The sequence below is a fragment of the Eulemur rufifrons genome, chromosome 25, assembly GCF_041146395.1.
Source record: "Eulemur rufifrons isolate Redbay chromosome 25, OSU_ERuf_1, whole genome shotgun sequence".
Taxonomy (NCBI): domain Eukaryota; kingdom Metazoa; phylum Chordata; class Mammalia; order Primates; family Lemuridae; genus Eulemur; species Eulemur rufifrons.
The window spans coordinates 9,727,633-9,751,600 of NC_091007.1; the positions used below are offsets into that span (position 1 = coordinate 9,727,633).

The 23,968-nt window shown below is 42.9% G+C and overlaps 1 protein-coding gene across 3 annotated transcripts in view; it reads right to left on the reverse strand.

Moving 5' to 3' along the window:
- Positions 1 to 1,104: 1,104 nt before the first annotated feature.
- FAM107B (family with sequence similarity 107 member B) overlaps positions 1,105 to 23,968 on the reverse strand; it is a 184,261-nt gene continuing 161,397 nt past the window's right edge. For all 3 annotated transcript variants that reach the window (XM_069458985.1, XM_069458986.1, XM_069458987.1), the window contains 3 exons: positions 9,622 to 9,805; positions 4,386 to 4,536; positions 1,105 to 3,832 (listed from right to left, as the gene is read on the reverse strand). In XM_069458985.1, the coding sequence (XP_069315086.1) occupies positions 3,716 to 3,832; positions 4,386 to 4,536; positions 9,622 to 9,805 (452 nt within the window). In that variant the 3' untranslated portion in view covers positions 1,105 to 3,715. The remainder of the gene's footprint in view (positions 3,833 to 4,385; positions 4,537 to 9,621; positions 9,806 to 23,968) is intronic.

Genomic DNA, 23,968 nt, shown 5'->3' on the forward strand with positions numbered 1-23,968 from the left:
GGTAATTACCATCTTGCCAGAAAATCTAGGAGCAAGTCAGAAGATACTCAAAACATCCCCCCAATTGATAATCAGACTACATTTTCTCATGAGGCAAGAAAAAAAGTACAAATTGCGATGGTAAAGCTAGCTCATAAAGATTTTATTTTTCCTAAGACCTTAGAAATAAAATACTTTATTTCTTATTATACTAGTAACTGTTAAACCTGATAGCATTATTTTAACACTTTTAGCTGTACTACAGCATTTTAAATCTTATCACTTTGCCTTTTCTTTCAAATCTATTACCGCTACTATAAAACACACACAAACAAATATACAGTGGTCTAATTAAATGCATTGACAGCCTCAAAACTGTCACCTTGGCAAACTGCCTAGGTTATTCCAAGAGTGCAGCTACCGCTCAAACCATTTTTGGAATCCATCTTCTGCGCTGGCTTTACAGCTCATGGTATAGTCTTAGACATAGCAAATCTTCACTCTCTTGCGTAGATATAACTTTTTGAAAAGAGTTAAAAGACCCTAAAAGTTGGGTGATCAAGCTGAGTAATACTTTGTGGTTGGAAAAATAAAGGCATAAAGTAAAGAGACTTGAACCTCCAAACTATTAATATTCTAACCAGTAGTATAATGCAATCAAGTGGATAGCTTCCCAAAGTAACTTCTTTGAGAATAACATGAATTTAGCTAAATAAACAAAAAAATTTCAAAATCACTTTAGACATGCCCTATGTACTAGTAGCTCACAAGCACTAAAAACCGGCCCTTCCCACTGTCCTACCAAGCTACCAAAAATTCAGAATACTGTGAGCTGGGGACTGACGGCCGCTGCTTCGGGGCCGTTATGTTCTGTGCCAAGTGGAGCTTACAGCGCCATCGGTGCCTTAGCATGAATCCATCTGACATATCACACTGTCAGCCTTGACTCACACAAGGTGAAAGGACATAACCGATTTGAGGGGAAGGCTGTCAAAGAGGACAGTCACCAAAGGGAGCCCCTTCTCACCCTTGAACTGAACACAATCTTCTTCCATCCCAGATGTCCACTAGAGAGATCAGACACACACGGCTGCATGGTCCAAGCATGTGGTGATTTTTATTAAGAATAACTTTGGTTCTAAGAATTCCACCCTCAATTCTGTAATACTTTCCATTAAAAACAATTATACAAGAGCAAATACAAAAAATATTAAATTATGAAAACAAATCCATTAAGGCTCCCTTTATATATATTATATACACTCAAACAAGTCAAGATTTTTCAGAGTAGAAGAATAAAGTCAACTGTTATAGCTTAGAAAGCAACACTACTTTACTACTATGAGACTATAAAACACGGAACTATTTTAAGAAAACCACAGAGTGGAAAAAATGGAGCCATTTTTGTCAAAAAGCGGCTCAAAGCACAAAACTGCTCAGCTGTTGGAGAGTCCTAAGGGTTTGGACTGTACGGTATTAAGGTAGGGGGGGAGATTGGGGCTCGTGAGCCCGGCTGACCTGACAACTTCCGAGAGCTTCCCTACCTGTACACTGTAGCATAAGACACCACTTCACACTATCTACAAGTCTTCTTTTGGCCAGATCTTGTATCACTTAACTACAAAAAATTCTGTGGAATTTCAGTGAGATTAGGAAAGAAATGCCTTTTTAATTAACTTTTTCCCAGTGAAGAATGAATTCTAGCTAAGTTCTAAGAGCAGAATTCCTAGAATTCCTGAAAGGAACCCTTGAGAATTGTCTCAAGTGGCAGAAGTGCTTCGAGGACACAGATCTAAAGATCTAACATCCAGTTAGATAAAACGGTATGAGCCAGTCCCAAATCTTCATTTTACAAACAGCGTCCTTGGTCCACATACACAAGAAAGAACTCGAGTCAATACGCAATCTGAAATGTACTTTCTAGATGATCAGTTATCGTACTTTCTCGCCTCAAGAGGAAGAATGATGGAAAAAAGTTATCATTCCGTTCTTCAAAAGCAAACTATTATAGAGCAACATTTTATCTTAAGCATCTCTTATTTTACTCAAATAATACTTGCTGATGAGATAAATAATCCATTTCAGGTGTAATCAACTACCATGTTTCTCTAACTAGCAGTGTGTCATCATTGCATTTGCTTTTGTTCACATTGGGATTGAATATGGGCCTAATTGTCAACTACTAAAACTAAAGCATTTGCATAGAAAGCTGATTTCTACTCTGCTAATTAAGGATTCAAATGCTCTGGATCCAGTTTTCTATGAGTCTTTAAAGAAAGTGTAAGAGTCTCCAATGTAGAAATTACTGGCTGAACTGTCTCTATGGAGAACATACTAAATCCACAAAAATCTTTCCATATCACCCCGAGTAGAAGGTACCTGTGCCCGTACCAGCAGTATAAAATTAACTTTGCACGAGAATGTTGCTATTATTTGTAACTGGGCTTCTCTTTGAACAGCACGCTGGCTAGAACGAGGAAACTGAGTGGGGCCCTCTTTTCCCCTCGACTTTTCCTGAGAGATGCAACACAGTAGTCGTCAACAACATTAGCAACAGCATCAACACTGAGATAGTGTGAAATAGTCTTTCTTTGATAGGGAAAAAAAAAAAGTAAAGTAATAGATGATCATTAATCAGAAATTTTCAAAGCACAGATTCTAATGATATTCATTATCATTAGATATTCAAATGCTGTAAGTCTTCCAACGAAGCCTCCTTGAGACCCATCTATGCTTGTTTCACATCAAAATATCTAAAGAAGGCCTCACTGCCCAGCTCCTCATGAGAACATTCTCCACACTCCTCTCAGAGAAAAAATGCAAAGATTTTGGACCATCTATCTTGACACTGAAGCTGGGTTACATGGACTAGTTCCACTCTCCAAAGGATCAGGGGATGATTTCATCTAAAAAAAACTAGCTCAGTAAGAAATTTCAAAACAAAACTGAACAAAAGCCCTACTAGTTATCAAAGCAATGAACGAATTTACGTGCTGTGCCCTCTTGGAACCGGAATGTCGATATGGAGCATACTATTATTACAGAGAACCAAAAGGAATTAGAATGAGATCAAGATGGATGTTTACATGTTTTTAAACCTTCTTACCCCATTTCTAAATCTTAGTGCCAAAAAAGGTCATGGCTGTGCTCAATGTTAACATTTTCTGGTGCTAATCCTAATGTGGATAAAAGCATAAATTAAACAAGAAATTTGGGGTCCTCAAAATAAAATTTACAAATACTGGATGTAACAGATTAAATGCATTTCTATGTCATCTAAATTATCTAACAGATAACAAAAAACAAAAGAAACATTTCTTTTTTAGCTTTTAAGAGAAAAAAGGCTCTGTGCCCCCACTAAACTTGGAATGGAAGAAAAACCAAGTAGTGCAACTCTCAAGAATTTATTCCAGTGTCCTCTTCCTTTTTTCTTGTTTTATCTTTTTGTTTATTTGTCTTGTTTCTTACAGTCTCTGAACACAGGTCTATTCCAACTTAGGTGCTGGGCAATGCCCCTCATTTGGCAAATAGGAGCTACAACTGTCAAAGGCAATTTATTTACCCAGACTGTAGGAGAATCAAACCAAATCCTTTTGAAAGTCAAACTTCTCTGCTGGCTGGAACTCTCTGCAGGGGCTTCTGCCCTGAGACGAAGTGCTGAGGAGGCACCTACAGACACAGCTCTGCGCGGTGAAGAGCAAGGACAGGATGCGTGAGGTCTCGGGACAGCCTCTGCCTAGGACTCCTGGGCTTGGGCGACTTCTTGGCCTGTTCTCCTGAGATTGCCTTTCACCTTCACAAACTCTGGGGCGTTCTCTTGCTCTTCTTGCAATTTCTGCTTCTCAAGTTCAAGCTAAACCAAATTCAGAAACAGGAAATTTACAAAGCAAGAGGCTTTTCAAAACACCCCTCTCTTTTTTCCAAGTCCCTAAGAACTTCATTTCCCAAAGGAAGAAAGTCTCTCCTGATCCCCCACTTAGAAAAAACATGTATGTATATAGGTCTGGGGGTAATTCTGCACAGAAGCAGCAATTGGCTGTTACTGCAAGCAGCACCAAGAGATGACAGGAATTGTAGAGACAAGGCTAAGAAAACAAAATCCTGAGATCAACACACAGTTGCTCTGGAGTCTCAGTGAGGGTCAATTTCATTAAATTACTCCAATACTCGGTGTGAATTCAGTGCCATTTCCCTGTTTTGTTTTTGTCTCTTGGATCTCTTTTAGGTCCTCAACAGGATCCTTGTGCCCTGCGCCCTGAATGTGTTTGACCCCACCGGCTGACATCTGTCTCCTATTTTTCTTTCATGGTAGAAACAGGTACATATGACATGTCTACTAAATTGTGTCTGTTCTAACACTTTATTCCCCAGGACAAAAAAGACAGCTTTTACCCGATCACCCGTACCTGCTCCAACTTCTGCTGCCGTTTCAATAGTTCTATTTCCAAGTCAGATTTCTTCTTTTGTGCTTCTTCCTCCTTCTGCTTTATTACCTGGTCTCGTTTTCTCTTTTCCATCACCTTCTGCAGTTCTGGTTTATTCTGAGGTGCAAGACCTCTGCAAAAAAGCATTAACACAAATAAAAAACATGAATCTAATGGATACATCTTTCATGACTAGAAATTTCATTTAAGGGATGAGCCACAAAAAAGAGGTCGAAGGAATTAGCACGATCGTGATGCCTGCTACTAAGAGGCAGTGCTGGCGATCTCAGAAATTCACCAGCATGAAAGTCAGGGCAAGAGCATCTGCCAGAGGATGCAAAATCCATTCCTTCAATAAAAGTGTGTTGAGCACCTACTGTGCGCAAGACACAGGCTATGCAAAAGCAGGGTGGGGATGGGCGGGGATGCCCATATGATGGGGACGCATGATGGGGACGGAGACACCAGAAGATGAGGTGGCTCCACCTGGAGTGTTAGGGGAGGCTTCCCAAGATCTAGCCCTGCTTTCATGCACTAAATGCAACCGAGAGACAGGCTGGCACCAGAATTAAGACAGCAAAATGGCCCTGGCAACCTTCCCACCCTTCATTTGTCAGATCTGAAAGGGCGTTTTCGTATATCTAAAGTCATATACGAGATTTTATTGTTACTGAGGGACACGGCCACGCAGAACCTGGTCGAACTCCCAGTCCAGTGCTCCTGCACCTAAACCATTTCAGATGTATAGTTTATCATTTATGAAGCACGCAAGTCAGGTTTCAGGGAAGTTCTTCATTCCTGAGAGAGAAACGAGGCTGCCCTCTCTCCAGATGGGGAGCAACAAAATCAAAACAGGCCACTCGGTGGCCACCGTCCACCTGAAATGTTTGAGGCAAGTGAAGCGAAAGATGCACCTTAGCATTTCTCAGGTGGGATTTCTATCTATGTTTAACTGTGAGCGAGGTGTCACCTTTTCTATTTCCTCGGCCATTTCTTTAGGATTTCTCCTGTCTGGGCTTTACAGGATGCTGGATACATCAGCCCACCCCTTCCTCTGCATCTTCCCTAGTTCCTTACCTGAGCCAGTCTCCACCAGCTCTTAAGTAATCCCAACCTGATGCTTAAATTTACTAAGAGCATTTGAAATAAAAATAAGACAAAGCACCAAACAGGAAAAGCACAGGGCATAGGTAACAGCGTGCACACACTCATGCTATGCACATGCGCACTTGGCTGAACAGTAATTCATGCTTTTCTGGGCTGCAGGCAGCAAGCACAGCCGACGTGACCTTGGACTCTGCATGGACCTATGCACCTTCCCACACACTTCCTGGTCTTGCTGCTGGCGACTTATCTGTAGATGAGGGATGCCTGTTGTGGGGTTGTCGTCTTAACTACTCCAATCAACTAACTAGACTAATCGACTATGAGTCATCTGAATAACTGTTAAATCAAATAACAATTTCAGAAAAGTGTGCCCTGGTCAGAGAACGTCAACAGCACACCCACACCTCAATCCCTTTCAAGTTCACAGGATCACATTCATAAACTAATCTTCAATTTCACACTTCCTTGTTGGTTTTAAATTTTTAAAAATTCTGGTAACTCTTCTATCTAGATATTTTTTAAATCACAAGAAAAAGTGTTTTCAAAGTTGTTGTTTACAGAGTAAAGACCAGGATAGCCCATCTCTGATGATAAAAGACACAGTCAAAATAATATATATGTCTTCACTTTCTCAATTTTCATTACCAGAACTTTTGGTTAAAAAACAAAAAGAAAATAAAATTGGGCCAAATTTCCAATGAAACAAAAGAGACAGGTTACTTGTTACTTTTGTGATTTAATTATGGTTTCTTTCGCAGTTATCAAGACTATCTGAGGGGGACAAAGTATAGAAAGAATATTCTGGAAATTAAATCTTTAACCAGCATAATAGAAGTTGCTTATGAGTACTCTAATAGTTCAGAATAAAGGTGTCATTAACCACAGGAAAATTTAAAATTATTTTTAAATAACCACAATAAAGACCCACTCGGTTTTGACCATTAAAAAGTCTTGTCTCGGTATGACACTACAGATAGAATTAAGGGATTTAAATTTTAGGATTAAGACTAGCTATCTGAGGAATTTAAATTTCAAACATTTTCCTTCCCTATATTTCACTGGCCAAACTAACTTCAACTATTACTAAATTCTTCTGGATTCTGCAAAAGCTGCTGAACAAACTTGATGTATGACACATTAGGCTGGCAGCCCATTGCAGCATATGAATGGGCTGAACTATTACTCAGTATTCATTTTCTGCTCAAAAATTTTACACAATGGTGACAGTAAGATAAAATATTTAGTAACAGAAAATTCAAGAAAATGGTGCTTACGTGATAAATATTCTGCACTTATAGCAGTCTAGAAGTCATATAAATTTAGTTAATATTTTATCACAGTGGGTCACTTAACTTTCTGTGCTGAGAGGAGAAAGTCAAGCACTGCCCGTATAATCCTCTAAGTCTAATACGGATCAGATCGGGAGATAGTGTAGACAGACAGAAATGAGCTTCTCCAAATTTCATAATGAATTATATACAGTACCATCCCTTACATGAGAACAGCTGGCTTTCTTTAATCAATTCTGACATATACAACTAACAAGTACTTTCAATCCGTTATGACTGACGGCTGATCAAGTCTTTGTATCACCCCAGACCAACAATAATTCCCAAGTCTGCTTCCTGCTCATGGAGCTACCTGAACACTGTTGCAGTGGGCAAAGCCAATTTAAAAACTATGAAATTATTAAGTGCTCTTCACATACAGACAAAAAGGTCAAGTAATATATCCATACATGTAAAATAAAAAGTGAGAGCACACCCAACCACCCCCCCATGAAACAAACCATGGGAGCACCGTTTACGCTGTATTCTATGTGAATGGTGGCTCCCCAAATGACACAAGCTAGAGGCCCTGCCCCCATCAACCCTACCCACTCCTGCACCCAGACAGAACAGTTACTGAAGGTTTGGTCTATGTTCCTCCATACTTTCTATACCTATATAAACATCTCAACATCTGCGTAACACGCCAGAGTACAAAAGTGCCATAGTTTTGTCATACCTCTATTGACATTGCCACACCCCAACTGACAGCTGTGTAGTTGGTTTCCAATCGTTCACTACTAAAAACAATGAGGCAATGAACCTCCGTGTGCATTTATAACTGCATTCCTACACAACCATTCCTGCTGGCTAGATTCATACAAATACAACCGCTGGCTGAGCACCTGCATACTTTATACTTTGATGAGTGCTGCCGAACAGCCCTCCAAAAAGGCCACAATGATTTATCTTCCCAGTGCATGAAACATACAGACAACTCTGACAGGTACACTTCACACTTCACATGAACCACTGAGCAGGCTGAGGGGCAGGTGGGGAAGTCCACATCCATGCCACCTCCACCTGAACGCCACACCCCCAAGGAAATGAAGTCGCCTCCTCACCTGGGAGAGCTCTCAGCCAGAGGACAGATCTGGGGCTCACACCACCACAGAACACGCTTGCCTGCCCACCTGGTCAAACATCTCCTGGCCTATTTTTTTTTCTTGGGGTAGAGAGAAAGGTTGCCCTTGGATTTCAGCCCTGATCTTTAATCTTGGGATCTTCTGGTTTGGCTGGCCTCATCTGCATTTTTGCCTTAGCCATTTTTACCTGTGTGGACTCCAACACAAGTACTTCTATCCTGTGTTACTAGAACTTCCCCTATCTTTTCCCATGTTGTACAGCAGCGAGTATTTATTGAGGAACTATGTGTCCAGCAGGCGTGCCAAAAGAAAAGCAACTAAAAACACAGGGAACTAGAAACCACTGACTTGGAAACGTACAGGGCACAATTACCAATTTTAGGGATATGTTTAAGTAACTGACCTATTTGCCCTCCAAAAGTACTCTTTGTAGAGGACACACAATCTCTCTAAATTATATGAGAAATATTTTTTTTTTTAAGATCTCTTCAACATTGATCTTTCAACTACAAAAATAATGCCTTTATGATGCCCTTTGAAATCTGTCTTTGCTGAAAACACCTGTGGATGGTGAGAACCTGATAGAGTCTTAACAGTCAGACTTAGCGGCCTAAAGACTTTTAACCTGGAACCTGGAACTTAGCTGGGTCCACAAGATGGTAAACAGGGGAACGGCAATATGTACTTGAAACAACATAGGTTTCAGAGTTAGAAGACCAACGGGTGTTCATTCTCCTAAGCAGTGACTTTGCTTTTAACTTAAGATCCCTAAAATGTAACTTGAAAAACTAAGTGAACCAGCTGCTACAGCGCTGTGAGCCGTTTGCAGCTATGCAGAGCAGAGGCCCAAGTCTCTGCATAAAGCTTGCTCTGTGCTCATCTCATTCAATAACTTTCAGCTCGATGGTAGACCCTTCACCAGGGCTTAGCAAAGAGTGGGTGGATGAATGACTTGTAGTCTTACAAGATCTGAAAATAGACCCAGTTGAAGCTTGCTAGTTCTTAAATAAAGTAACCTTGCATCCTCAATTTCCCCCATCTACTGGACCTGCCCAACATTACTTAAAAAGCGGAGTACACCAGCCCAACATCTCAAATTATTTACAGCACAGATGGAGCTAACAAATGGTTTGCAAAGATGACAGTAAGTGTTTTGCTCCCCTCCAAAAAAATAAATAATAAAAATGATGATAATAACTTAAAATGCTACTTAAAAACAAAAACCTAAGAAAGAGTATCCTTACCTAGTAAGTCTAATATGACTCTAGAGACTTCTCCCTGCCACTTACAATGCTAGAGCAGGCAGCATTTACGTCTGATTCCTCTACTTCCTCCAATGAAAGGGGAAAATTCAGAGATTTTAAATTTAAGAAGTAATATATTTCTATTCAGCTTAGGGTACTTTCTTCTATCCTTAATCCAGCCCCTTCCATCAGAATTTTAACGCATCCACTTCAGAAGGGGGGCCCAGGACTGCAGCAGTCTGGAAGGATTGCAGGCCACTGCAGCAGCAGCTGCCTACAGGGACTTTGCTGCATAGAGGGACAACCTGGCTCTAGGACGTGACAGGAAATGAGCAAGCCTTAGGTAAGGGCAAGAAAAGAAGGGCTCTTTGAAGCCTTTGTAAACACCATTAAAATCAAACCTCACTATCTTAAAAGTCCTCTAAGAAAAACTGTGTTCAAGAAACCATCTTACCTTTTTTGATTCATAAGAAGTTCTCTGTGAAGATCCTGATGGTTCCGGGAGTTTTTGACAGGATTGATCAGTTTCTGAGGCCTAATGAGTTCGGGATTGTCATCCTCTATATAGTCCGGCTCAGCCATGACGTTTCTTGGAATGAGATACGAGTCCTTAAGGTCAGTATCCTCAAGTGGGCCGTCTGAAATAGAAGATGGGAAATACTCATTCCTGGTCTTTCCTGCTAAGACGTGGCTCACAAATGCAGAGGCGCACAGAGCTGTGCTTGGTAGAGCGTGCTAAGCCATGTCATCCTCCCGGGCCCACTTTGGGACATCACTGATAAACCACGTACAACGCTGGGAATGTAACTGGGAGCACTGGGGAGAGAAGACCAGCAGTCTGGTCCTGTGCTGCCCGTGGCTAAGGCCCAGGAGCCTGCGACCCGACCTCACCCCCTACCCCTCCCATGCCCAGAGTCCCAGGCACACAGAACGCTTCCTGCTGCCATGTCTCAACACCAACCTCACAGTGAGCACTCGGGCATGTTCAGAAAATGGAAAATAAAAAAAAAAAAAAAAAAATTTAACAGTGGCCCACAATGGCTGCAGTTGGGCACATGTGTAATAAAACCGAGGCCTATCAGCTAAAGCTGACCTTTTGCCTGTGTCACTGGAGTTTGTTAAATATTTCACTGACAGGTACTGGTTATAAACCTTTATCAGATGTAGAACAAAGACAGGACAGAGTCAGCCTGCACCAGACCCTGAGCTTCCTCCCCGCACTCAGCCGCACAGTTACCTTATCTTGCGTGTCCCCGAGGTCAGAATCGCAAGAACGCAGCTGTTGCCTCCCTACCCACCTTCCCACCTACGCACCTGTTAGAAAACATGCAGATGCTGTGCCTCACGTAACCTGCTTTGGGACAAACTTGACCGAGAATGGGTCTAACCGTGACTTCTCTAAGTTCTAACGCCTGCTATTTCAGGTTCTGGTCGGGAGGCAGCAGATCCAGGCACATTGCTGCCTCCTTCAGACTCAGCAAACGAATCCACACTACAAACACATCACCGCTGACCCTGCCTCAATGGCAGAGGCTTCCGGAGCTCGGTGCTGTCCTTGTCCTGTCCTGTGATGCTACTGGTCATTGTCCCTCTCCCTGAGCGCCCAGTGGGATTCATCCTGCTCATATCCTTTCAGGTCTTTCCTCAAATGTTACCTTCTCGGGGAGGCCTGACCTCCTTGGTGGCCCGGCTAAAAAAAAAAAATCCAACCCCACCCCCAGCACTTCCCTGCTTTATGTTCTAGCCACCAAACTATGATGCCTAACATTTTTAAAGCAATACCTCTTGAAAACCAATGTGAAAATAAAGAGAATTAAAATCCAAAAAGTCAACTAAAATAGAAAAATTACAGCTGCACCGTTTGTTTAAATACCTTAAGTATCACTCATGATTCAGACTCAAAACTGCTAACCGATAAGGCATATGTAACAAACTACATCAAATATCCCTTGGCCGCCATCTGCATTGATATTTTGAAATAACACCTGTAACCTTAACCGAATTGAGAATGACAAACCTTGCACAGTCAGTGAACCCATCGCAGCCAGCCTGACTTCAACACGCTGCCCCGTGGAAAAACGTGCTCCTTGGGTGAAGTCTTAACTGCACTATACACACCTCTACGCAGTCACAATGTCTAGAAAGCCAACAGCTGTTTCCTTCTAGTTGTTAATCAGTAGACAGGGAGGCCACATATTTCCATAAAAGGATCCGTTTCTCTGCCCTAATCACAGGTAATCTCTGTGACACATTCCAACAGAGGACTGCCTCCAAGGTCTCTGTTACAGTAGGGGTGGGGACTCACAGGTGCCTGAGAGGAGGGCGTGCAGGCCGGCAGTCTAGACAGTTCGGCAGGAATGTGCCTGGGAGGATGGGGAATGGCTAAGAGGCCAGGGTGGCCAGGGGGCGAGGGGTGGTGAGAATGTGGGAACGTGAAGGCCAGTGTGAGGACTCTGGTCTTTGCCCCGAGGGACAGGGGAGCCATGTTAGGGTTTCGAGCAGACAAATGACAAGATCTGACCCATGTGTTAGGAGACCACGTCAGCACCTACTACAGACCAAAGGCAGAAAGGTGGAGAATCAGGTGGCAGAGGGTAATCCAGGTCAGATGGTTCAGACCAGGAGGCTGCAGCACACGGCGTGGACAGCCCGATTCGAGACACAGTCTGCAGGGAAAGCCTCTGGGATTTCCTGAAGGACTGGAAACGAGGGTGAAAGGCACAGAGGACTCAAGGATGACTCAGGGGGCTGTGGCCTGAGTGACTCAGACAGTCTGGGTTGCCTTGATGGGAGGCTGGCACAGCCTTGGTTTCTTCAAAAGCATGAGTTCAACTGAACGGCCCACAGACTTTCTCTCTGATCATATTCAATGACTCCAAGGCCCGTTCATGCTACAAACATAAGAACCTTCTGGAAAGTATACAGAGGTCTATACACTGTCAAGGTGCCACACGGAGTTCTCAACGGCTCCGGCAGAGTGCAGGGGTGAGGCAAGACACAGACTGGCCCGGTGACGAGGGCCTTTCATGCTGCTCTGCATGGAGTGGACTCACTGAAAGGTTTTAAGCAGTTGAATAATAACAGAGTTGCATTTTAGACAGATCCTCACAGTACACACTGAAAAATGTCACCTCATGAGATTTCTGCCTTTAATTTCTGCTAATCAACAAATGAAAATCATTATCAAACCCCACTATCCAGAGGATAAGGAAATCCCACCCTTATAGATGGATCTGGAGTCCTGGCTTTTCATTCTGTTCCCTTTCAAAGGTTCCCTCTGGGCCCAGCTCCTTGCCTGTGCCAGGTATTTCGTGGTGACTCTTTCCCAGAGGTGAAAGACTATTCCCGCTGAAAGCTTTCACAATTGCGCAAATAAAACAGACATTTATCGTAGCTGAGTTTCCCTCTGACACTATTTTGGCTTCACATTTGTATACTTCTACAGCAAACAGATATAATTCAAAACTAATCCTGTGAGATTTAAAAATCAGAATTTAGAGATTATGCTAATTTTCATGTGTACCTAAATACTTAAAATCTAATTCTACCTAGAAGCACTAATACTTGAATCCTTTTTAAAATAATTACCCAGAACATGGCAATGTATATAGTTTACAGGTGTATCACAACCAATCAAAAGGGAACAATTCAACTTTCGAACTGCTCCAACAACTTCTGGAAAGTTGAAACTAATTCCAAGGTATTCTTCAGAGCACCTATTTCCCAGGTGGTCTCTAAGGGACTCTGGGCTCCCCTCCAGCAACACCCTGAGAAATCCGAGACACCTGAGATTGCAGGCTGGCGAATTCTAGGCCTGGGTCAGCCTGCAAAAGGAAAGGCACCTCTTGGATCCAAAGCATCTCCCTCAGCACCCACGGTTCCCAGAGAGGCAGGAGAGGGAGTCCAGATAAGAATTTCTCCCAGTGGCAGTGGGTTTTATCTGACAAACTCCTGGCTTGCCTGCCTCTGAGGCAAGTCTAAAAATTCAGTCTTGGACCAGGGGACAGTGACATCCTCCAGCACCCAAAGTCAGTAGACAAGTACCCAGAGAACCTCTGTGGCCACAAAGCTGAGACACCAAGGCTTAGAGAGCATGCCCCACTGGAGTAATCTACATAAGTGGAGAAATGTTATTTTTTCATAGTCTGCCAAGCTCCGCTGCTGCTGAAGGAAAGTTCTCTGCAGCTTCCCAAGCTGGTCATTTACAACAACAACGAAGTCAGAACAAACTTGCTGCTAATGTGCTGTTGTACACATGCCAAACAGTGACGCTCCTGGGAAAATATCAAATTCATTTTCTCATAAGTTTTTTTATCCCTCCAAAATGTATTTTCAAAAATAAAGCACATATTTTATATTTAGAAAAGAGGAGAGGAGGAAGGAGAGACGAATAAGGCAGGCAAGAAACATAAGGCGGTCAGAACACAAGCCAGTATCGACAGGCTGGCCCTTCTAAGGGGGAACCAACCATTAGGTGGCGATGGCTCCACAAATAACACGGCGTCCAGAGTCAGAACGCCAGGTCTGCTTCCCTGAAGACAGCCAGAGCAGAGCAGCCATGTGGCACCCTGACCCAAAGCAAAGCACACACCCAAAGCATTTTGCCATTTAGAGATGTGCGATCAAAGGAATCCGTTCTGGAGTCTGTGTATGTGTGCCCTAGATGTTATGTAAGCTGCTTCCCATCATTTAGTCCTCATATGGGCCCTCGGAGGTAGGAGTCATTATTCCCCAGAGTCTTGGGGGCGGGGGGCGGGGGGGGGGAAGCTGACAGCTTCGAAAGCATGGGCTCCAGATCAGGCTGACACTTACTGTAACTATATCTTGGACAAGTACCCTTGCCTGTTCAAAAAAAAAAAGGAATGATACATGATCTCACAGGGTTGTTATGAAGAATAAAAGAAATACAGAAAACGAAGTGCCTAGAACGTAGTAAACCTTCAATAAATGACACCTGTTATGAACAACAAATTAGTAACAATAATGCTGTCACTGCTGCCCAAGGTTTACACAGCTACTAAAGGGCAGGACCAAAATTTGAACTTCAGTCTGTCTGATTCCAGACGGAAGCTCTTAAGCATTCCATGGACAGAGATAATGAATGGAAGAACCAGGTTTGACTTTAAGAAGACAATTTCCTCCATCTCTCAACAAGATTCTAGAGACTTTCCAACATCATAGCTTTACAATCCCAAACACAAAACATCCTGCAAAGGATGACACTGAAGTGAGACAGGAGGCAGGAAAGACACATTTTCATTAAAAGATATAAATGTTTTTATAAGAATGTTCATGGCAGTACTGTTCATAATAGCCAAAAACTGGAAGCAACTCCAATGTCCAGTAACAGTAGGATGGATAAACAAATCGTGGGGTGTTGATCCAATGGAATACTACGCAGCAGTGAAAATGAACAGCAACTACAAGCAATAGCATGCAAGCAATAGAATGGCAGGATCTCCAAACACAATACTGAGCAAAATAGGCCAGATGCAAAAGATGATTCCATGTATATAATGTTCAAAACCAGACAAAACCAACCTTTGGTGTTAGATGTCAGGGTAAGGGTTATTTGGGGCAGAGGGACTGAGTCGATGACAGTAAAAACAGGGCTCCTGGGGTCTGGATAACATTCTGTTTCCTGATATGGATTCTGATTACACAGGAGTGTTCACTCTGAAAATTCATCAATCAGTCCACTTTCTTGGTGCATGCTCTTTTCTGTATGTATACTATACCTCAATAAACACAGTACGTACTAAATGGCCATTAAAATTACTATCTAGAAATTATTTGGTTGCTGCTACACTGTTACAGTTTTTTAACGTAATGTTAAGATGGAGACATCTTAAACCGTGCTCAGATCATGAGAAGATATATGGTATCACGGAAAAGATCATCATGTTTGAAAACCACCCGTCCTACATTAGAATGCTAGATTAGGTCACTTATCAGTTATGTGACTATATACAAATTACTTAACCTGAGTCTTGATTTCCTCAAATGGAAATTGGAGCTGGCACACCTGTATTTGCAGAGTTGTTCTAAGCATGAAAGAAAATTCAGGGAAAACATCTACCCTACACCTCACCTGCCTACGTGGCAGAAGCTCAACAAAATGGGCAGTTCCAACATACTAATTCATTACTCCAACACTCCACGAATCCATGTCCCACGTACATGAAAACGGAGGACCACATACTACTAGTATACCAGTTTAGACAAAGAATTTTAACGGGCAATCCCAATCTTGGCCTATGTTCATTTTTCTAATCTGGACATGGAAGGGTGACAGAGAGGGCACAGGGAGGAAGTGTCGGGGGAGAAGAAAAAAATCCCTGATGGGCAAGGCCAAACCACAGGGCGGGGATGGCGGCCTCAAAAACCCCATCATTTCCCAGTCTCAGTACTTCAGTCTTCTCACCTGTAAGACGGGATGACCATCCCTCTCAGATTTCTCAGTAATCTGTTGTGCATAACTATCTTGAGCACAGAGCATTATATACATAAATACGAGAGATCTACAAAAACGTAACATCTCCTCGTTTAGCCTGATTTAAAGAGGTTAACTCTTACTTCCCATGTCCCTCCTGGTCCTGGAATCTGAACTAACCACCTGTTGATAGATAACAACGCCACAACAAAGCCCAAATAGAAATTAAGTGAGATCCTTTTAGAGGCGTGTTTTGCATAATTTTCAACCAAACCCTGTAGAAAAGGGGTGAGAAGATAAGCAACGGGCTGGGGACAGATAACAAAACTGTCCTACAAAGCACTGTAACCCAGATAACAAAACTGTCCTACAAAGCACTGTAATAGTTTACTTTTCTACACCTAGTTCTGTTGCATCAGACATACAGTTTACTACTCCTGCACTTTCAAATCAGGCTTCTGTACTATTAACAATGCATTTACATTCACACCCAACAAAAAATTACTCATACAAATACAACGGCTGTTCAGAAGGTACAATGACTGAAGCTGGATCTCAGGGAGACTCATGCCAAAGTTGGGCACCCAAAACCCTGCTGCTGCCGGATCAGAAAGTGAGGCTGATGGTCAATCAATGAAAGTTTGGGTTGCTTTTCACAGAAACTAGCAAAATGCTCCTGCAACTAAATTCCTTTTGTCTTCTAGCTCCCCAAAGTCCAATCATTTGCCAAAAGAGGCATTTTCTGCATCACCCAATTATATCATGATCAAAGGTTAAAAACAAAAAGTAGTTCTTGAATAGTCCAGTTTTGCTAGAAAGTTGGATATTCAAACTAACTTAGAAACGTTTGAAGACAAAACATAAAGAGAAATGAAAAACACTCGGGCATAAGAAAGTCTCCAGAAAGAACAAAACTAATATAAAATAAATAAAGACTCATTAAAAGTTGTGGGTCAAGGGAGGAAATGAAAATGATTTAAGAGGTGAATAAAATCCTTCAAGGGCCCTCAGCCAACTGTAACATCCCCTTGCCCTGGGGCAAGAGGCTGATCCTTGGTGATTTTGTTCAGTTACCTAAACAAGTCCTAGGATTTAAGATAAGACACGAATTCTGCACACTCACTTCCTCCACTCCAGTGCAGATTCTAGAATTTCCTGGTAGGCTGCAGAACTACCCTAATTCTATGAACAGTGCGTGATGGGAGGGAGAGATGCTCCTAAGCCTTGGCCAACAGCAGCACACGCAAGCAAGAAGAAAGGTGCCCAGAGGTTTGGCATCCACCCCATACACAGGTGACAGGTGGCACAGCTACACAAGGGCAGCAAGTCAGACCCTGCTCCGCTCCGCAGTTCTGCACGCCGCCACCTGGTTAGTCCCATCTGAAGTCCAGAAAGCACAGAATGGCTTATCAACCAAACCAGTGCATTTGGGCTTATTCCAGGCAAATGGCTGGCACTGAGAACTAATCTAGAGGAATTTCACCCTGAGAACGGCTTTGGCAAATATCCTCCTGACCCACTGCTATCTAGGGGCTGGCTATATCACTTGGCCAAGCAGATGTTCTTTCAGATAAGAGGTGCCCGTGCTTCTGGCCCTCAAGGTCTGTCCCCATGGGCTGTGATCCGTGAGGCAGCCAAGGACAAAAAGCCACCATGGTCACTAACAGAAAACAAATGCCATCCTTCATTTACTGCAGCATGTTCCTCTCTGCATAACAGCCCACGTCCGGGGCTTCTTCAGTGACATCCTCCTCAGCCTCTCCCTGGATGTGAAGCTGATGTCCGTCTCCTTGATTTGAAGGCCAGCACCTGGGAGCGCCCTCTCCTTGTCCTCCCCTTAGCTGTCTGCCCAAGCTTCCTCTTCCCTTCCTGCCCCTCCCTGCCAACAGCTGACCAGGAATAGGTCCACATCCCTGTTCTCTTCTCTCTGCCTTGCCTGTGCAGACCCCAAGACGTTCTTACTCCTTCTACGTGAGCCATTTCTTCAGTGTATATGAAGAGCTCTGGCTCCAAAACTGCCACTGCCTCCTGGATGGCTCACCTCAGAATGAGCATGAGCCAAGCTGAGCTCCAGCTCACCTGCCCGTTTCCTGAGGGCCTCCAGGGCACCAGGCACTGCCCAGGTGGTGCAGAGGACCCAGGACAGACCAGACACCCGCCCCTCACCCCCAAGCTCACACTGTAGTACAAGCTATCCCAGGCAAATCTAAGTTGAAGCTACTGTTTTTCAAAATGCAACAGACAAGACACCACACACTCCAACTTCTCACTGAAATAATCCCTCACTACCTTCCCCTGACTCCCTTATTTTTCTGAAAGTTTCCATGACCCACCAGGTTTCAAATCTAAGTTATTTCTGACAATGTCCTCAGCTTTGATAATCAATCAGTCATCGACTGCTTTTCATAAATGTACTTGAAAACCCTTCCCTATCACCATTGCTAGAACCCGAGTTCACACGTTCATTCCTCGTTCTCAGAAGCCTGCCCTTGGCTCCCTGGCCTCCGTCCCTCCTGGCCGCCACACACATTCCCAACTCCACCTCTGCTCCTCTTTCCCTCCTCCAGGCCAGGGAAGACCCCAGGTGCCTCGAAAAGACCTCGCTTGCAGCTGCCTCTCCACGACTTGTCCACGTCCACTCCTCAAGAGACACCTCCTCTCGTTTGACCTGACTTGATGCTCCCTTGCCCCCATGAATTTAACATATTTGCGCTCCTCTGCCCGGTGAGCTGACTTTCCATGTGTTGCCATGTTGTCTCCCTGCAAGGGCACAGATGTGAATCTCTGCAGAAGAGAAGAGCCTGCTGAGTGAGACCCACCATCTCCCCAACGGCTCTGGCACAAGGCCTTGTACACAGGCCATACAAAGTAGAAGCAGCCACATGGCAACTAGCAGATACAGAAGAACTAGCAGAAATCTGGTGCCACCGACTTGTGCCTTTGGCTGGGCTCCACAGGGGGCCCATACCACCTCTGGTCTTACTCCTATGGCACTCCCCAGCCCCAGGTGGCGTTTCACATGGTGGGCACTTTACAAAACGTATTGACTGGAGGGGGCAAACGCTGAAGGATTAGTGCCCAAACAGGGGCACTCACTCTATTGAGTCTGTCCTGATTCCTCTTCGTGTTCCTCCTTCACACCCCTGTGGGACACTGCTAATACTTCTCTTAGGATACTAAAGTCTGCTGCCATTGAGATTAAATTTGAAGTTCTCTTATCCCTTTTGTTAAGCTCACAAAGGGAAGGCCTGACTCTTACTCGTTTCTGATCCTCAGACACATCTCAGTCACACACTGTTCCCCTGAATTTGACCAGTTAATGCTCAGGTCAAACCTGGGAAGAGTAGATCTCAGAGTTACAGGGGCTGAAAACAGGGGAGGAAAGGTCAACCGATGCTTGAACAAATTCTTTGTCCTCATTTGACCTTGAAGGAGCCCAAAACTAGTTAGGGACACAGTTCTTCTTGATACAGATCAGTACCAGGAACCAAACACTCATTTTTCTAACTAGCAGATTATACCCTCTCTTGAATAAAATGGTTCAATAAAATCTCCCTGAAAGTCCGTAATGTTAATTGCTGTGTAGGAACAATGAGTCTTTTGCTTTAGAAAGATAACGCAGACTTTTGTCTAGTTGGAAATAATACATTGACTTGCATAAATATTCTCATGAAATTATTAGTTCATTAATATGCAGCACATTAATCTGCATAAACCTCTAAGCAATCAAAATGATGTCCAATTAATGGATTTCTTTAATAACTGATTGCCTTAAACTCAATGCCTTAAAATTGCATTAGACTGATAAATTATACTTATCAAATAACATTTGATAGATGACTATTAAGTGATTTGGAGTTTCTCTCTCTTCTACATAAAGGAGCTTGATGAAATCTGAAGTTGAAGGACTCTTGATTCTACCAGTCAAGTGTTCTGCGGTCTAACAGTGTCACCCAGTGGTAAAAGGCACAGTTTGTGTTCAGGGCAGCTACTGCTTTTAAAACAAGGAATTGTCACATGTGTTTCTTTACTGAAAGGAAACGATGAAAATTTTTTGAATCACAATAAAAAACTAGTACGTAAATTCTAAGAAACGCGAGACTGGCACAGAAGAGAGCTGCTTGTCATCCGAGGTCATTCTGAAGCCTTTGGGGACCACACAGGAAGGACTGTGCAGCTCTGAGCTCGGCCTGCGCTGGGAGAGAGGCACGGTGGTGCAGGACTCCTGCCTGGGGGCAGCACACGTGAACCTGAAATCAGCCCCATCCCCAGGCTGAGTGAGAAGACCACTGGGTACCTCGCTCTCTGTGGCACTGTCTGTCCTTCCTGCTTTGTCCACCATGCGGCCACTTCGGTTCTCAAAAACTCAGCTCATCCAGAAAAAGGAAATGAAAAGCAGCCAATTCTGTTCCAAGACTGGCTATCTTATACTAAAAACTTAACAACAAAAAAATCCTTCTTATATGGTGAAGCTGCATTGAAAATCATAAATTATTTAACTGCCTTATCTGTAAAAAGAGAAGGCTGGGCCAGATGACCCTTGAGATCCCTTACTTGTTAAATGCTGTGATAATGAAGAAGAGTTCAGCTTATCTTACAACCAAAGTTGTAAGATAAGGCCCCACTGTGAGGGCCAGCCTGACCTGCGAGGGCGCTCCCCTTAGATTCCACATAAACCCCACCTTGGCCTCCACTTCCAGGTACCCCTGTTCCCAAGAATCCCTGACTTCACCGCATGAAACCTGCTGTGAGTGGGTTTTGGGGCAGTGGTGCTGAATTTCCCCAGCTGCATCCAGCCTCATCCCAAGTCCCCCTAGAAGAGCCTCAGCCGCCCGGCCTAGGGCCAGAGAGGCCCACACAGGAATGGAGAGTGGAGCAGACCGTATGAAACCAAAGGGGCTCCTAGGTACCACAGTCAAGAAACACATTTTTTAAAATCAAGACCCTTGGACTAGCAGCAGTAACTACATACACCATATATGATACATAAAAATAAAGCAATGTTTATTCCTCTTTGCGTAAAATCACCTACATCGAATATATATTACAGCATCATTAAATTAATTCACCTGAATCCCAGAAACTCCCCGAACTCAAGGCACAGTTCAGCCTATTCCTCCTCCCCTAGTTCTTCCTGGCGTACCTTTGCCTAGGCTAAATCCACAGATACTCTCCTTGCCTATTCTCACACAGCCCAAACACACATGGAAAAAGTTAACGACAAAGTTTTTTTTCCTCATTCTCGTAATCACACTTAGAAAATCAATGTCTACCCTCACAGATGACTTATTAAGAAGATAAGTTTTTGCTACTTCCTTTCCAAAGAATTTATTGGCAGGGTGTGGCAGGAGGCCTTAACAAGAACACCTTTGAGCCTGGTGATTGCACTTGTAGGAATTTATCCCAAAGAGATAGAGATGCAGACAAAAGTGTATGTATAAGAATATTTCTTCCAGCATGATCTACGACAGCGAACAAAATGGAAACCACCTAAATACCTAACAATGAATACAATGCAGTTTAAAATCATATTAATATATATTAGAATAAATAACTGAAAGGGAAATATTCACAATGCATTAAGTAGGTGAAAAATATCAGGTACCAACACAGTATGCCTTTTTTTTTTTTTTTTTTGGCAAAGCAAATGCTTACATGTGCATATAAAAAAAGAAATGCACAGCACAGTTATCTTCAAAGTGTTGTCCCAGGGCCAGCAACATCAGCACAACCACGGAATTTGTTAAATGCAAATGCCCTATCTGAGATCTACCGGATTGGAATCTCTGTTTTCATAATGATTACTATGTGACTCACAACCTTTGAGATAGATATTAAATTCACGCCATTGTACCAACGGGGAAATTGAGGCCCAGAGAGGCTAGGTAACTTGCTTAAGTCTACAAAGCTAGCAAGTGGCAGCGTCACGCAGCCAGCTCCCGAGTCCACGCTCTGAACCACTTTGCAACAGTGCCTCTCTATATCAACTCTCATATTTGGAAGTGTGCTCTGTGCTCTTTCCCGAAAATTCAGAGCATGATGCATCCCACCTGTTGTTTGATCTTCTTCACAGAGGTTGAGCACTTCTGTTACAAAATGCTGTTGTGACTGGGGGGTGTTTTTGGCACGATCACTAGCAGCACCATTAACAAATCTCTTGATTAATACTTGGCTGACATCTCTGCAGACTATAAAAAGATGCTTAGATCTGAGTACAACATTAAATACCAGCCCGTATTAGCAGAAATTTGAATACCACCAGTGACAGCATGCATGGGACATGACACTGAACAAGTAAGGCATTTCCGTGGCCTGCTAGAGTGGGGTGGCCATGTAGCAAACCCATAAACACAGTTTCCAAACCACTTGGCCTACCATCTTTGAAATGATCATTTCTTTTACTTTTTTGGTTTCTGCATTATTTCAAAACTTGCATGTAATGCCAATACTTAAACATTTATGTTATTTTGTATTCACAAAATCAAAATTCGCAAAATAAAGTTAGCACACTTTATTCCTAAATTGCAAATTCCTGAATAAAGAGATCTCCCTTGGCGTTTTTCTTGTATGTTATTTTCTGAGGAGGAAACATTTCGGTCATTCATTTCAGGAAACTACAAAGGGGATGGACGGGGAAGATGGTTGATTTAGGCCAAGTCATTCCTGAGAGGAAGGAAACTAAACAGACCAGAAAAAACTTCCTGCTGGACTAGCTTTCAAAGCCTTAAATATTCCTGTCTTTAAGAGCTGAATAGTAATTCCATAAAATGTATGACCTGGCCCAACTGACCAAACAAACTAATATTTTCAAAAGAAGAGACTCTACCTTCAAAAGGACTTAATGACAGAAACTTTTCGAAGGAACACAGAGACCATTTGTTCAACTTCCTTATTATTACAGATGAAGAAACTGAGGCCCAGAGAGATGAAATGACTAAGTTCAAAGCCTTTCTGGACCACAAGGTGGCAAAGCCTGGACGTTAAGACCAAGAGCTGGGTTTGGTCCATCCTTCACTATCCCACACTGCCTCTCCCACTTTCAACTGCTTTCTTAATTTTCTAAATCGATTTTCCATATTTTCTACTGACTTGGGGGTATTTTTGACACTATGACTAACACTGCAATTAACATTACCTCTTGATCAATAACTGGATGGCATTTTTGAAGACTATAAAAATGTTTAAATTAAACTTTAATAATAGCACCACAGTTACTCTCCTCTATATCCTGCCAAATTTCAGGACAGTACAAAGTCATTATGATGATTTTTTTTAAAGCCTCTGAAGGTAGGAGAACACTACCCATTTGCCTTTTTTAATGTTACCACTGAGCAATTACAACATTAAAAAATAGTGACCACTCAGACACAGTCACTTAGACATCCTCTAACTCTCTACTTATCATCTCATTTTTCTCCTATTAAAACTACGCTTCTTGGCTGGGCATGGTGGCTCACAGCACGTTGGGAGGCCAACGTGGGAGGATCACTTGAGGATCGCTATAATCGTGCCACTACACTCCAGCCTGGGTGAGAGTGAGACCCTGAAAACTTAACCTTCCTTAAGCATCAGCATTCAGGATAAAATTAAATAAACTATTAAACAAACGAGAAATAAGCCCTACCAACAACCATGGAAGACCAGCTTTATTGACAACTGAATCCCAATATTCCTATCAGAACACAACAAATGCTCAGAATGGGACACAGAAGGGATCACACTACCACCCCAAGAGTGACCAACCACCCCCTTTTTTTCGCTAACGTGTGATTGCTAATTCTTTACTAAAGGGCCACTCTAACTCCACTTTAACCTCCTTCCTCCTAGATAAAAATTGTTAAGATACCCAATCACTGAATTGTGCCTGCTTCCTGGCCACGTCCAACCCAGAAGTGGCTCCATTTCCTTAATCCCACCTTCCAATCACTCGGTTCAAGCACAACCCCAACTTGCCGTTCCAAGATAATCCCAAGGTTCTTCTGGGTACACTGGCCCCTGCTGAAACAAGCTGAATGAAGCCAACTTCTGTACAACTGCACCTGTTCCTGACGGGTTTTGGCTGATGAAATTTGACCTTTTTGTCTTAATTAAGTTACATATGGTAGAGTAGAAAGAACCTTAAATAAAAGGTCCACAAACCTAAATCCCGACTTACCACTTCTCTGGGTTTGTTTCCTTACTGGTAAAATGACAGCCAGTAATCCTATCACTTTACAACTTTTCATCTCAAACCTCTGTATGTCTGCCATATTGTGGGTTAAATAGATTTGTTCCTATGGAAGAGTGTTCTCTCAGTTCCAACCACTCACTTACTACAGATTGAGTATCTCTTACCTGAAATGCTTGGCACTATGTCTTTCCACAGACT